A 13,491-nucleotide genomic window follows, 5' to 3' on the forward strand; every position below is an offset into this window, starting at 1 on the left:
GCTCACCTTCCCTTTCTGGGCCACACCCTCCTCCTCTGCTAAGACAGAATCTAGAGGTTCTTCAGGGATCCCTGCAGCTTGACATTCTGAGTTCTTTTAAGTATTTCCTTTAGAACTCTGGAGATCCACTGCCGTGGATGGGGAGTGGGGGAGGGGAGGAAGAGGAAGAGAAGGGGTGCAATACCAGCCCTCAAAAATCCTTCTAAAGAGCCATAGTCACAGGCTGTCAGAGCTAGTGGAACTTTGAACTGCCAAACTGCAGGTGAGGAAAATGAGGTCCAAGACGGGAGACGGTTACCTGAATGTGCTCATCCTATGACTCTCCACTTCCTGAAGCACAGTTTCAGCATCTGGGTGATGGAGATCACAGCTACCTAACAGGGTTGTTGGGAGGATATAAATAACATAGCAAACACTCTGTAACTAATTTCAATTTTGGAATATTTACTATTTACGTACCTATGATAAAAGAAACTCAAACAGTATACAAAGGAGCATACAGTGAAAAATAGATTTCTCTCTTCCCCCCCTTCTTGGGGGCCATGAGTATTACTAGTTTCCTGTCTTTCCCTTCAGATATACCTATTCTGTGCATACAACAGAAGCTATTTATCACACGGGACCCTGGAGTTGGTGGAGATCATTAACTTGCCTCCCTTTTTAAGCTGGTCTTTCCCACTCTGCCCCTTTACCCCACTTCTCCTGCCAGTACACAGAACCATGGGGCTCCCTTATTTGTCCAGCTCCCCCTTCCCGAGCCCCCTCCACCTGGTAATGATTTCCTAGAGTCTCCCAGGGGTCTCCATGGGGACGTTTCCTGCTCCGATCTCCATGGCAACTCTTCAGGTTGCCATGGTGACACTTAAGTGATTATTTGGAGACCCTTAAATAAATCACCCATGGTGGTATAAGCTAGAAGCATTTGGCTCCGGCTCTTATGTTCGGGGCCAGGGTTGGGGCCCAGGCCCACAGGCAGAAATGGGAGGAGGCGGGGAGGTGGTGGTCAGAGCCCCGTTACCCTTGGTTCAGTGCTGAGAGGGGCCCTCTCTGGACAAAGGTGGAACTGAGCCTTTTGGGAAGCGGTGCCAGGACAAGAAGTGTTCAGGCTGTACCGTCCTTGCATAGAGATCCTGCAGCAAGGACGACACCTTTAACGACTGCGGGGTCAGGACGAGGGCAGCTGTGAGGAAGCTGGAAAGTGCCTGAGCAGAGATTCAAACCCAGGATTGCTGGGCTCCAAGGCCTTCACTCCCTGATGCTAAATGCTAACAGGGAATTTAAGATTGAATCAACCCCTTCATTTATTGGATCAATATTTTTAAAGCACCTATTACATGCCAGGAACTGTGCTAAGCACTGTGGATGCAGCAGTGAATAAAACAAACAAAAATACCTGTCCCCGTGGAGCTTATATTTTACTGGGGAGATACAATCAGCACAATGAATAATGAAACATTTAGGCCAGATGGCTGTTTAAGTGCTAGGGAAGGGGCTAGGGATGTGGGATACGCTACAGCACATACTCCCAGAGGGGCGTGGGTCCCTGGGCAGTCATGGAGCCCCACTCTTGGGACAATTCCTAAAAGGGAGGAGGGTGAGGTGTGAGAGGAATTGCTGAAGATCAGAGACTCAATCAGCAGTGTCTGGCTCTTTCGCAAGTTCTGGCAACATAACTAAGCAGTTTATAGTCTTCCAGCTTCCTGGACACCTCACAAGACACGCTGAAGTAGACAGACATGGCGGTTTCATTTCCATGGTACAGACCGGGAACTGACAGCAGGGGCAGGGAGGCAGCACGCCCGAAGCAAAGCAGGTGACGGCAGGCAGGGCGACGATTAGAACCCACGTCTTGGCTATCAGTCCAGGACCGTTTCTGCTGGACCAATGCACTTATCGCCAAGTCTGCCAATTCATGCCTACCGCGAGCGCTGTTTTACAGAAGGCTGGAAACATGGCTTGCCTTGTACAACTGGGCGACTGCTGCAGTGTTTCTGGGGGGTTTTGGTTTATTTCTAAAGTCATCCTCAGGTGGTTATGACATGCTCCCTGATTGGTATGTGATAAATTGGTCACACCCTTTCTTTGGTGGTGAAACACACCTAGGGCATGATTCTTCTAACCCCTGGCTTCCCCTGGAGGGAATACCTCCTCCAGGAAATGGAGAAGTTTGGAAATACCGGCCCCCAGCACACAGTGTGCACAAAGTGTGGACTCTGCCAAACGGCTTCCTAAGAAGGCAGTGAGACTCAAGTCTTTCCACACCAAGCTCTCTCCCCCTTTTATGAGTGCGACTACCCACCTTCAAATAGGCCTTGGGTTTGGGGCCAGGTTAGCAGGCAACAGAAAATGATTTCTGGCCAGTTTCAGCCCCAAGAAGTGTTCACTGGAAAATTCCTTGGGAAGTGAGAGAAGCTGAGCAGCCAGCTTCAGACGGTGCAGGAGGCCCTGGACATACATACACTCTGGGGCCTGCGTTCAGCCCAGACAGCAGCTCCAAGTTTCTGGACAGGATATGATTGGTCTCCTGCTGGTGGCCCATGGCCTTGAAGGTGCCAGGCTCTCCCCTTCCACAGGGGCTTCCTGCTCGCTCGTCTCTGCCTGCCACGGCCGTCCCCTTGCTCTCCCCATCCTTCAGCTATCAGCTTCAAGGTCACGTCCTCACAGAGCCCCTTCCAGACCACCCAATGGAAGCAGGGCTCCCTTCTTCTTTATCACTGCAGCCATCTCTTCCTTGTCTCTCTTTCTAGTTTGTAATTATGTATTTCGCTTGCTCTCTCTTCCACTAATCTGTGCATTCCAATCTGAGTATGACGCTAGCTGATAGCTACATGTGACTATTGAGCACTTGAAACTTGAGATGTGCTGTGAAGTGTACAACATACACTGGATTGTGAAAACTTAGTATGCAGAATGTGAAGTAGCTCATTCATAAGTTTTATATTGAGCACACGATAAAATGATATTCTGAATATGTTGAGTTAAATGAAGTACGTTGTTCACATTAAATTCAGCAGTTTTTTCAATGTGGATGCTAGAAAAATTGAAATCTCGTATGTGGCTTGTATTTCTGTTGGACAGTGCTGTGACTAGATGAATTCCACAAGGAAAGGGACCATGGACCTCTCTATACCCAGCCCTGGAGTTGGGGCCAGGACATAGTAGGTGAGCAATAAACAGTGTTATTAAATGAGTTTGACAAGTTATATTTTCCATCAGCCTGGGGATATTTTCAACAGCCTGCTAGGGGAATGTGATCAAAATTAAATGTCACTTTATTAAACAAAAACAAAAACAAAACACAAAACCTCAGGCATAAAATTTGCAAGAAAGGGAAAAAAAGGAAGAGTGAAGGGATCATGGTCTCAAGTCTTTTTCTGAAAAGAGATTTCTTGGTCCCACCCACCCCAGCAATATTCCAGTTCCAAGGAGTTTGTGGGGGATAGTTGGACCTTTGTTTAAAAAACAAACAAACAAACACCTGATACACCAGCAGCTGAGACACAATTGTTCCTTCCTTTTTCTTTGCTAACAGAAATCCCTCCTTTTAACTGGGCACATGGCCACCCAGAATGCAAACATTTCTCAGCCTCCCTTGGAGCTGGATTTGGCTAGTTCTGGCTGAGGGGATATAAACAGAAATGACAGGTAACTTTGGGGAACTTTCCTTAAAGGGAAGTGCCTGAGTATGGCTTTCTTTCCCTCCTTGTTCTGGCCGGAATGCCTGGGACTCCATCACCACCTTGGACCATGAGGAACAAGGATGGGCCAGACCCTAGGGGTGGTGAAAGGTGAGGCTGAGAGGGAGCTGGGTCCCTGACAGCTTTGTAAAACTGCCGTATTGGCCCTGGAATGCCCCCTATTGGCTTATTTCAGAACAGAAAATCTTAGGTATTTAAGGCTGTGTTAGACTTTTTGGTTACCTTATTCTGATAACAACATCCTTCCCCCTGAATAATTGGTGCTTACTTGCTCTATGTTTATATAACTGGAAGGGACCACTCAACTACTTTCAGCACAGAACACTGAAGTACTTTCCAGAACAAAGTCAGCTCCAAGATGACTGGATTTCTTTACCTTCAGATACTGATTTTTAAAAAAACTGGCAATACTTTCAGAAGGTAACAAAGTTAGAAAGGCACAAGAGAAAAATTAGTCCCCTCCACCTGTGTCCTTCAGTCCTCTAGTTTCCCAGAGGCAACCATTATTACCAGCTTCTGAAAACATTCTCTACTGATGATTTCAATGGCAGCCTTTTTGAAAGAGAAAAAAGTTACGTTCTACCTCGAGACACCGTTACATAATAAACCTATTTATCAATATCCATCTCTCTCTATAAAAATATGAGTTATTTTGATCTTACTATCCACAACTCTTCAACTGAGATCACATGTATTTTGTGGCCCAAATTAAAATGTTCAAACCCTCAGCCACACGGCTGCCCAGCCCTTTTCCCCAGCGTTCTTCCTCCATGGTGTAAAACACGGAGATTTACTGAGCAGGCACTGGGGCAGGAGATGTCTAGAGAGGTCCGACTCGCAAGGCCGCCAAGGACAGCTCCATCTCGGAGAATCCAAAAGGGTGACAGGATTGGGCTTTTCGTTGTGAATTCCCAGACCACGTCTTTCAGTAAAACAGTGACAGTCACTGTGATTGCAAACGTACTTCATGAGTGTGTACTCTGTGGCAGGCACTGTACTAACAATTTACGTGCATAATCACACTGAAACCTCACAATGACCCTAGAGTTAGGTACCACTACATATTGGATTTACATTCCAAATTTGAAGTCTGGTCATAGTACCCAGGCTTTTAACCACAAGATGACCCCGACCAGAAGGTAAGCCCCATGCACGCGGGGACCTTCCCAGAGGGCACAGCATACTGCTAGGTAGGCAGCAGCAGCTCAAGTATGTTACGGTTGGGGAGAGGACGGTAGCATCCTTTCCCAGTGACTGCAGGCTTGTGTCTCTCTGATCAGGACACTCTGTCTGGAATCCAAGCTCAAGGAAAGGCGTCCAAATAAGGGGCTCGAAGGGCCCTGAAGGGAGGGCTGGGACCAGAGGGACCCCTCTTTGCCCTGATGAGGGCCGATGGGCTGGCCCTAGACTGGTGGCCACCTATTGGCCAAGGTTAATCCAGAACCTTTGCTCCACCCACGTCTGCTGAAGAACTCCTTTTAGATGCATTACTACATAATTCACCTGTTCTGTTTACTGCTGTACGTGGAACAGTGCTTTGGGCATAGGAGGCTCTTACTTGTTGAACGAATGAAAGGACCTGATCCCAGCCGGACGGCAGGTTCTCCCAAGTGCACGGGCTTAGGAGACACTGCACCGCCTCCACGGGGTTTGCGTGAGCTCCATCACAGGGGTGGGGGCGGGCGCCAGCACCCGAGCTTGCTGCAGGGGACGTTATTTTAGGAGGCAGAGCCCACATGTAGCCCAATCACCCTGTTTTACAACCCACAGGAATGAATTGCTAGTTTTTGTAGAGCAAATTTTTCCTCTTCTGACCTTTGGTAGAAAAATGAGTTCTGCGAAGAGACAGCAAACATTTAAGAAAAATAATCATTATACAGTTGTCAGGCTCAATCAGACCTGAATCAATGTGAATACACATGGATAAACCCTGAAAGAGAAACACAACACCATCATTTAACTGTGACACACATAAGACTCCAGAACATCTCTTAGCCTCCAAGTGCTGAGCAAAGCAGGGGCCTAGACTGGAGTCGAGCCATTTTTAACCCCTTGTACAAAAGACAGAAAAGGGCAAAGGACTGGGCAGATTGCTAGTCAGAAATACAGTACCCATTTGTGGGTAAGACAGAATTTAAAATGTTCTTATTTCTTCCCAACAGGCTGAGGAAACCCCTAACCTTCTATGTGCTATTAAGCCCAGTGCCAGGACCGAGCACACGAGGGAGAATTTTACACGCACCCGTGGGACCCAGTGGAAAGCAGAGTAGGATTCAGCAGCCAGCACTGCCTATGCCAGGGGTCCCAGCAGGGCTGGCAGTGCCTACAGGACACCGCTTCTCACTGGGCGGTGAGCGCCCTCACCGACCTTGCTCCCAGTGCCACACGCCGATCAAAACCTGACTCTGTGCCTGCACCCACTGCAATCACACGCGTGGACTCAGCACCACCCGGTGAGCACTCAGGCAGGACGGGCTCCAGGTGGTGTCTCCCCGCCCCCACTTCCAGTTACATGCGCCCCGAGGAAAGGGAGCGCTGGTGTTCCCCTCTCTATCCCAGTCTACCCTCCGCGGCCCAGGGTCCCCAGCAGACCTGGGTCTTGTGGGCCTGAGCTGTCTGTCGTCTGTGCTTCTTTGCAGGTCATGAGAGAAGCAGAGCCTGTAGGGAAGTCTCCAGTGGCAGCCTGAGTAAGTGTGTTAGCAGACTTACTCCTTTGTCCTGAACAGGCTGGCTCGTTTAAAGTACAGGGGGCTGACTGTGAAGAAAACCGGCATTTTTTCACTGATACCCTAAGAGAAGTTTGTCAGTCAGCCTCCTGGGTACAGGTGGGTCATCAGGCCAAACTACAAATTGTAATAGAAGTTTAAACCTGAGCCTTGGTCAAAAATAACTTGAGTCAAGAATTCCTAACTCAGAATCCCATCAGTACGGGGGAGAAAGCACTCATTCTAACAGACCCAAGAACCAATGGTTGCACTAAGTACCTTAGCAGCCTTGATTCAGAACGTGGGAAACCAACCAGGGAACGGCCAAAGAATGTAAGCAAAGGCCCATAAGACACCACTTGCATTCTTTGAGCCTCCCCTTTTTCTTTTACCACATCCATCTCTTTAATCATCCAAACCATCTTCTCGCTCAACAAGAAACCCCCATCTTTTCAGTCTGGGCTGCTATTTCTTCCCGTGGCTTTATACAGTAAGGCGAATCGGCTGTGCCGTTTCACTTCCTCAAGGGCACAAAGCCAGAAACTAGCGTCAGAGCCCACTTTTCACTATCACCTCATTCCCAGCTAAGCAGCCTTGGTTTTCCAAGGCCCCACTGAGAAGGAAGAGTCAGAACAGTGGGCCTCGGTTCTGGGCAGGAAAGGACAGGCTCCACAGAACCTTGTCCACAGAGAGGGGGCTGCAGCCACTGCCATTTCTTCTCCGTGGCCCTGTGCACATCCTAAGGAGCAAATTCAGTACAAAGAAAACTGTTCAGGAGCAAACTCTTTCTGCTCTCTAGAAAACAAGCTATGTCCATTTCTTTCCTATTGCACAAAACCCCCTCAGAAGCCTTGAAAAACCCACCAGTGACAGTGCACTGGCAGAGGCCTAAGCAGGGCATTCAATGCGGTTCTTCCTGGGCTACCCTGCTGGTTTTCTCCTCAGAGCCGGACATGAGCTTCCTATCGGCACAGTAGATTTACTCTTAGGAGCCTGCTGTTGCCAACTGCAGCGGGTCCCCAGCTCCAGCTGACACCCTACCCCCTTCGGCCCTTCCCTTCCTGTCCGGGTGGCCCTTTCACCCCTTACCGTTGGTCTGTAACCAGGAGGGCCCTCTCCCACCACGGCCCCTGGGGCATTTCTTAGGCCACCATTCCCGCAGCTGTCCTGTGCACTGGCAGGCAGCTTGGGCCAGCCTCACTCATCATCTCTGCACACTGACAGTGCCCACCTCAGTAGGCCCCAAACGCCAGCAAGGCTTCTGCAGGCCGTGAAGAATGGGTTTGACTCTTGTCACAAGGCAGAATGACAAGGCAGTGTCACAACTGCAGGGACTGGAGGTGGATGAAAACAACGGGGTGGCCAGGGTGTCTGTAAAAGGCATTTCAGAGCAACTTGGGCCTCACGACAGTCTCAGCTCAATTACAAATCCTAGACGGTCCCATTTGCTTAACCAGTTTTTCCAGTGACGCTTCAATGCTGGCTTTCTTGGTTTCTATAGCTTCTTGGTTTCAAAAGTAAAATCAAGTAACAAACACTTCAAATTTTTCAAACTGAACAAATAAATAATAGTAACAATATTTACACAAGTATGTCACATTGCGAGATTCCAGCATGACTGAGGAACGGAAAACTCAGGACTGTGCCTGGCCCTGGGGCTCAGACCTGGCTTCTGGGCAGGTGAGACCCCTGGGGGCCGGTGGGTGGACAGGCGAGTGGGAATGAGCAAGGATGCCTGGCTGGGGAGGCAGGCGGGCAGGTGTGGAGCTGTCTCCAGATTAGGTTTCAGACGACAGACAAAACAGTTGTCCCGACCAAGCACTGCGGTGTGGTCAGGGTCACCGGGTGGGCGGCTCCCAGGGACACAGGGCCTTCTGGGCTGCTGGCACGGTGGAGACATGGATGGAGACTCTGTCCTAGAGCACAGGTGGCAGCTGAGGGTCTTGAGCCCCTTGGAGACAGCACAAGGGCCATGGTCCCCTCCCCTGGACTATGTGGCAAGGGGGATGTGGAATTCGTCCGTGTCGAAGATGAGGGCCCTCCGAGGCGGGCGCGGGTCCCTGTCGGCCTTGTGGAGCAGCTTGAAGAGCCCGGTGCCGATGTTCATGGGGATACCCATGATGATGCACTCGGACACCCCTGGAACCAACCAGAAAGGAGGTCAGAGCGCTTCTCGCCCCTTGGGGGGGCTGTCAGGACAGGACGGCTGCCGACTGGGGAGTCACACTGGGATTGGAGCCCCAGTTGCACGACACACCCACTGGCTGAACTGGGCGGGTCACCTGTCCTCCTCATCCATGACATGGAGGGAGATGGCAGCAGGGCTGCAGCCAAGCCCAGGGCCCTCCGTCCTGCTGGCCTGTCAAGCAGTCTCGCTCGTACCTTTACCTCAGCCTCGGTCTTCTCCTGCCCCCATCTCTGCTCCCTTTTCTTTCCTTTCACCAGTTACCTTAAAGAATTATGTAATTCTGCTTTCCCTTCATCTGCAACCTATGCCTTCTGAAAGGAGGAAGACTTAACCTTTGGAGCCAAAAACAGGCGTATACTGACTGGGGCCCCACCTGACTATCACCTGTTTGGCAAATCCACATAAGAGTTGGAGGTGAGATGGGAAATGGCCACCCGGAAGCAGAGCTCTGGCGGTGAGAATGGCGGCCAGACCTGGACTCCCTGCTTGGGCTGGCAAGCGCGTGACTTTGGCAGGCTACTGAGCTTCCTGTGCACCAACCCCTCACAAGCCGTCCCCTTGGGCCTGCAGGGTCTTGGCATGAGAAAGGCTCGACAGCGGGACTCTGTGCAGGACTCAGGGAAGAGCCGGCGGGCAGCAGGCACTGTTGTGACAGCTCCTGCTCACGCTCCCTCTCACCAGGCCCGTCAGAGACGCGCTGTGTGGTGGGGGGATAGGGCCAGCGCAGGGCAAGACTGCAGTCAGACTCTTCTCACTTGTGAAAGGGCGTAATAACTATACCGCAAGGTGCTGACACACCAGTATATAAGGTACGTGGCATAGGGGCTCAATGAACGTGAAAGGACTGCAGGGACACCTGGCACTGCCCCTCTCCTGCCAGCCTTGGCACCACAGAGGGTGTAAGACTGCATAGCCAACTACAACTCCATGGGCTAGAAAAGTTCCTACATGCCCAGGGTCGATCTTTTCTTCTTGGACCCAGAAACTGTCAGCCTGCTAACAGATGTGGGGGTGCAGGGTGCTCTAGGCAGGCTTTGGAGACAAAAGGTTGGTTCTAATTCCACGATCTGTGACTTTATTCTTAAAAAAGAAAAGCTCTGCCTACTCAGTTTGCTCACCTCCCAAGAAGCCCTGGCCAGGATCTAAGACACAAATGAGCAAGGCCTCTGGCGATGCCCCTAGAAACACCAAACCTACCGCACACCGAGTCCTTCTGGCCGAAGTAGGCAGCGTCGAAGAGGTGGTCAGCCGTCTTCTCGAAGGAGGCCAGCATCAGCACGCTCTCCTTCATCTTGGCCAGGCCAAACCGAGTAATGCCCAGGACTTCGCCCTGCGTCATGGGACAGTGTGTCAGACTGGTACCCATGCCACTGATGAAAGCTCAACACCAAACCACGTCCACTCAACAGAATAAACAAAAACCAGCCAAGCAGTTGTTCAGGTCACAACCTCGGGTTTGAACAGGATCCTAACAGCTTCCTGTCCCACCTGTGTCCCATGAACGCCATTAGACACTGACAACAAGGATCCTTCCACTCACAACCAGGGCCGTTGGAACACAGAATGAAGAACTGAGAACTACAATTAAAAATCTACCTTTCAAAAAAAGAGAGCACTTCTGGAGATGGTTATGATGGCTCAAAGAACTCAAAACTCAATTTTAAAGCCTCAAAGCAGGGATAGAGTTAAGTACACTGACGTGCTTTCATTCAAAGGAATATTCAGCATCATTAAAAAAGTACACTTACAAAAACTGTGCAACAACGTGGAAAATATAACCTTAAGTAAAAAGCCAGGATAAAAAGGGCACCCCCACTATTACAGAAACATAATGCATGTAAATAGAGTAAGACTAGAAAAGAAGCCTTAAACATGACAGCCTTTCTACAGGTGGTGGGGACGGGCCATTTCTCCCACTAGGTTCTGAACGCTCTGCAATCCAGTGCAGGTTTGAACGGGGAGGGTTATGAAAACCTGCTGTCCTATGGCACTGCTAGAGGGAAGATGTTTTTTGGGAAAAGAAAAAACTACGCCACCAACCAGCCCACCTCAGCCCCCCCGCCAGATCAGGGTAACTTAGTCTTTCCTGGACATCGCTACAGAAGTGTGATGTATGGGTTTCATAAGGAATAAACACCTGGGTTTGCCAGGAAATCCTGGGCTTTTGGCAATGGCTCGCTTTGCTCTCAGATATAATTTCTCATAAGGACAAAACCACGTCCCACCTTATGCCACGAGGTGGCAGTTTTCATACTGAAATTTTACCAGAGCACCTAGCGCAACCACCGTGCGTTGGTTTTCACGTGATGGTGACGTCTTATTTCCCCTGACTGGTGGTCACTGCAGCTGTGTGTTCTACAAGCTGCACAGCTTTGCTGTCCGGAGGCCGGGCCCCTCCACGCACCTTGTAGGTCATCAGGTCGGACAGCAGCATCACGTGCCTCCTGTCAATGCTCATGCCATGGTTGACCATCGTGTACTGGATTTCGTTGATGATAGTCGTCCGGGCAGCTTCTATGCCCAGAGTTTTCTCCACCTACAGAGAGCCAGGATGAATGGAAGCAGCCACTTCTTGGATGCGACCCTACTTCTACGTCCTCCTCTGCCTTACAGGCTCCCGGCAAGCCCCACGCACCCCCTTTTCTCGAAATGGATCTTTAGTGGTGAACCCAGAGCAAACAGCAGGGTCCGAGAAGCACGCCAGGACCCAGCTGAGGCCTGGAGGGGGCACCGAGGGAGGTGAGCTGGTGTGAGCAGTACCTCGTATGTATTATTGGAGGTGGTGCGGGTGCCGTCCACCCCGTGGGTGGCCATGACCGCCCGCAGGTTGTCGCCCTCCACCAGGAGCTTGTACTTCTCCCTTCCACTTTGCTCGTCGATGTGGATGACAGCTCTGGACACCTCCGGGATGCCCTGCACCACCACCTGCACTCAGAGACACAAAGGCTTGAGACCCTGCAGGCCCCACAGCCCCCACAACCTGGTGGCCACAGAAAGCACAGCGGCTGTGACAACTTGGAATGTCACGCCCTGGGCCTGTTACCTGGATTGTCCCCGTTTTTCAGTGACTATTGGTTACATAGCAAACCTACAAGTGTCCTGTTTTGGGGATTAGGGAGAAAAGCAGAAGTTCAGGGGACTTGCCTCATTCTACCTTCGGTTTTATGAGAGAATAGAGAGGACGCTGACAGGCCGAGCTGGTGCGGCAGAGCTAAGAACGTGAAGAATCTGACTGGTTCCTTAGGGGCGCGGCAAAGAAGAAGTGAAGAAATGAGGTGCCACCCTCAGTCTCAGCAGGACAGAGTCCTTAGGGTTCCCTGACACCTGGATATTCATGGTCAAGGCAAATGCGGTCTCTCCCTTCACAAAGCCCCAGGCACTGGGCTGGGCAGGGCCCTGAAGGGACGAACTTTGTCTCACCTTGGGGAGATCCTCTTTCAGAAACTGCAGAACATAGTACATGGAGCTCTTGCTGTTCTCTCTGGGGGTGACGCACACCACCGCCTCGCCGTGAACGGCCACGTCGCCTGGCTTCACGCGGAGCTTGGATGTGCAGATGGAATACCGCACCGTCTCGGCGTTCACCTGCAAGGAGGCGACATTACTGACGGCCTAGGCGCCTACGCCTTGTGTTTCCCAGCCTTTTTTCATCATTGCTCCTCTAAGAAGACTTTTCAGTCATTTTTTTCTCCAATGTCTTTCCCCACCATGAAATTTTAATACCAGAGACATAGTGCACTTGCTCATGTACTGTATGTATATTTGTGCTTTATTCAAAGAGAACACAAAGTTTTTTACCCCTTCTCCTCCATCTTCATTAAAACTGCATGCTCCGTTCATGGCAACAACCATGGGCTCCGGGGGAGTCCGGGGAGGCAGGAGGTTGGAGACCAGGACAACTCAAAAGCATCGGCGAAGCCTCCCCTTTACTGACCTTGCCACAACTGCTGGAGTGTTACATTCCTCAGTGCCACTTGGCTCTTCTGGTAAAACAGCCGCATGGCAGGCAGCCAGAGCCAGACTAAAGAATTCCCCAACTTGGAGAACTGGCTGCTCAATTTGGGTCATTATATGGAAAACACATGAACTTGGTACCTAAGAGAATGGGCTGTATGATTAGTATTGATTTCAACTACCTGAGACAAAGAGAAAGGTGCCAGAAGTCACAGAGATTGCATCCCCACCTCAGTCTGTCCCTGAGAAATGCTGATTATCTTGCAACTGTCATCTATACGTAAACGCCAGCTTCACCTGCCCATCCAAAACTATTTACTGAGCTAGCCAGGCGCTGTGCTGGGTGCTGGAGGCCACACATGACACTGCCGGCTCTATGGGTTCTCCCAGACATTGGGAAGACAGACAAGGAGACCAATCATTGTACTTCTTTGTCACAGTGAATGAGTCTTATGTCCTGCACAGAATTTCAACTAATTTCCTGTGTCTTTCAATGGCAATGTCTGTCTCAGGTTTAACAAGAGAGAATGTGGAGGAACAACAGACTCGCACAGGAACAGCGACCAAGACAGCCTTGGCGGTGCTCTTGGCGTCTTGATTCACGCCTGCCCTACTTTATCAGCACCTGTCTTGGGACTCACACAGGATGACTTCCTCAACACATTTAATTACGTGACTCACTTCCAGTCTCAGAAGTCTAATCCGTTCCAGGGAGAGCTTGACGAGAATAAAGCAATCATCCGGAAGAAACACTTCTTCAATATACTCGGAAATCTGTAGCGTCGGAAGATCAGAATGTTAGTCACTTTCCCCTTTCCTAAGGGCATCACCGCTCGCTGTATTTTTAGACACCGAGTAGTGTAGACACACTGACCGATGTACCCACTGCTACTGCTTTTTATACTCCCTTGCAACGCTGCTGGTCTAGTTTCCTTGTTACTAAGAG

General features: G+C 50.4%; 1 protein-coding gene across 2 annotated transcripts in view; it reads right to left on the reverse strand.

Moving 5' to 3' along the window:
• Positions 1 to 3,187: 3,187 nt before the first annotated feature.
• POLR3A (RNA polymerase III subunit A) overlaps positions 3,188 to 13,491 on the reverse strand; it is a 47,077-nt gene continuing 36,773 nt past the window's right edge. The window contains exons 26-31 of one of the 2 annotated variants that reach the window (XM_019745940.2): positions 13,227 to 13,319; positions 12,012 to 12,176; positions 11,352 to 11,516; positions 10,996 to 11,127; positions 9,789 to 9,921; positions 3,188 to 8,542 (exon numbers count right to left, since the gene is read on the reverse strand). In XM_019745940.2, the coding sequence (XP_019601499.1) occupies positions 8,394 to 8,542; positions 9,789 to 9,921; positions 10,996 to 11,127; positions 11,352 to 11,516; positions 12,012 to 12,176; positions 13,227 to 13,319 (837 nt within the window). In that variant the 3' untranslated portion in view covers positions 3,188 to 8,393. The remainder of the gene's footprint in view (positions 8,543 to 9,788; positions 9,922 to 10,995; positions 11,128 to 11,351; positions 11,517 to 12,011; positions 12,177 to 13,226; positions 13,320 to 13,491) is intronic. The other variant, XM_074339672.1, reaches the window with a different exon arrangement.

Source organism: Rhinolophus sinicus, linkage group LG07 (genome assembly GCF_036562045.2).
Source record: "Rhinolophus sinicus isolate RSC01 linkage group LG07, ASM3656204v1, whole genome shotgun sequence".
Lineage (NCBI taxonomy): Eukaryota > Metazoa > Chordata > Mammalia > Chiroptera > Rhinolophidae > Rhinolophus > Rhinolophus sinicus.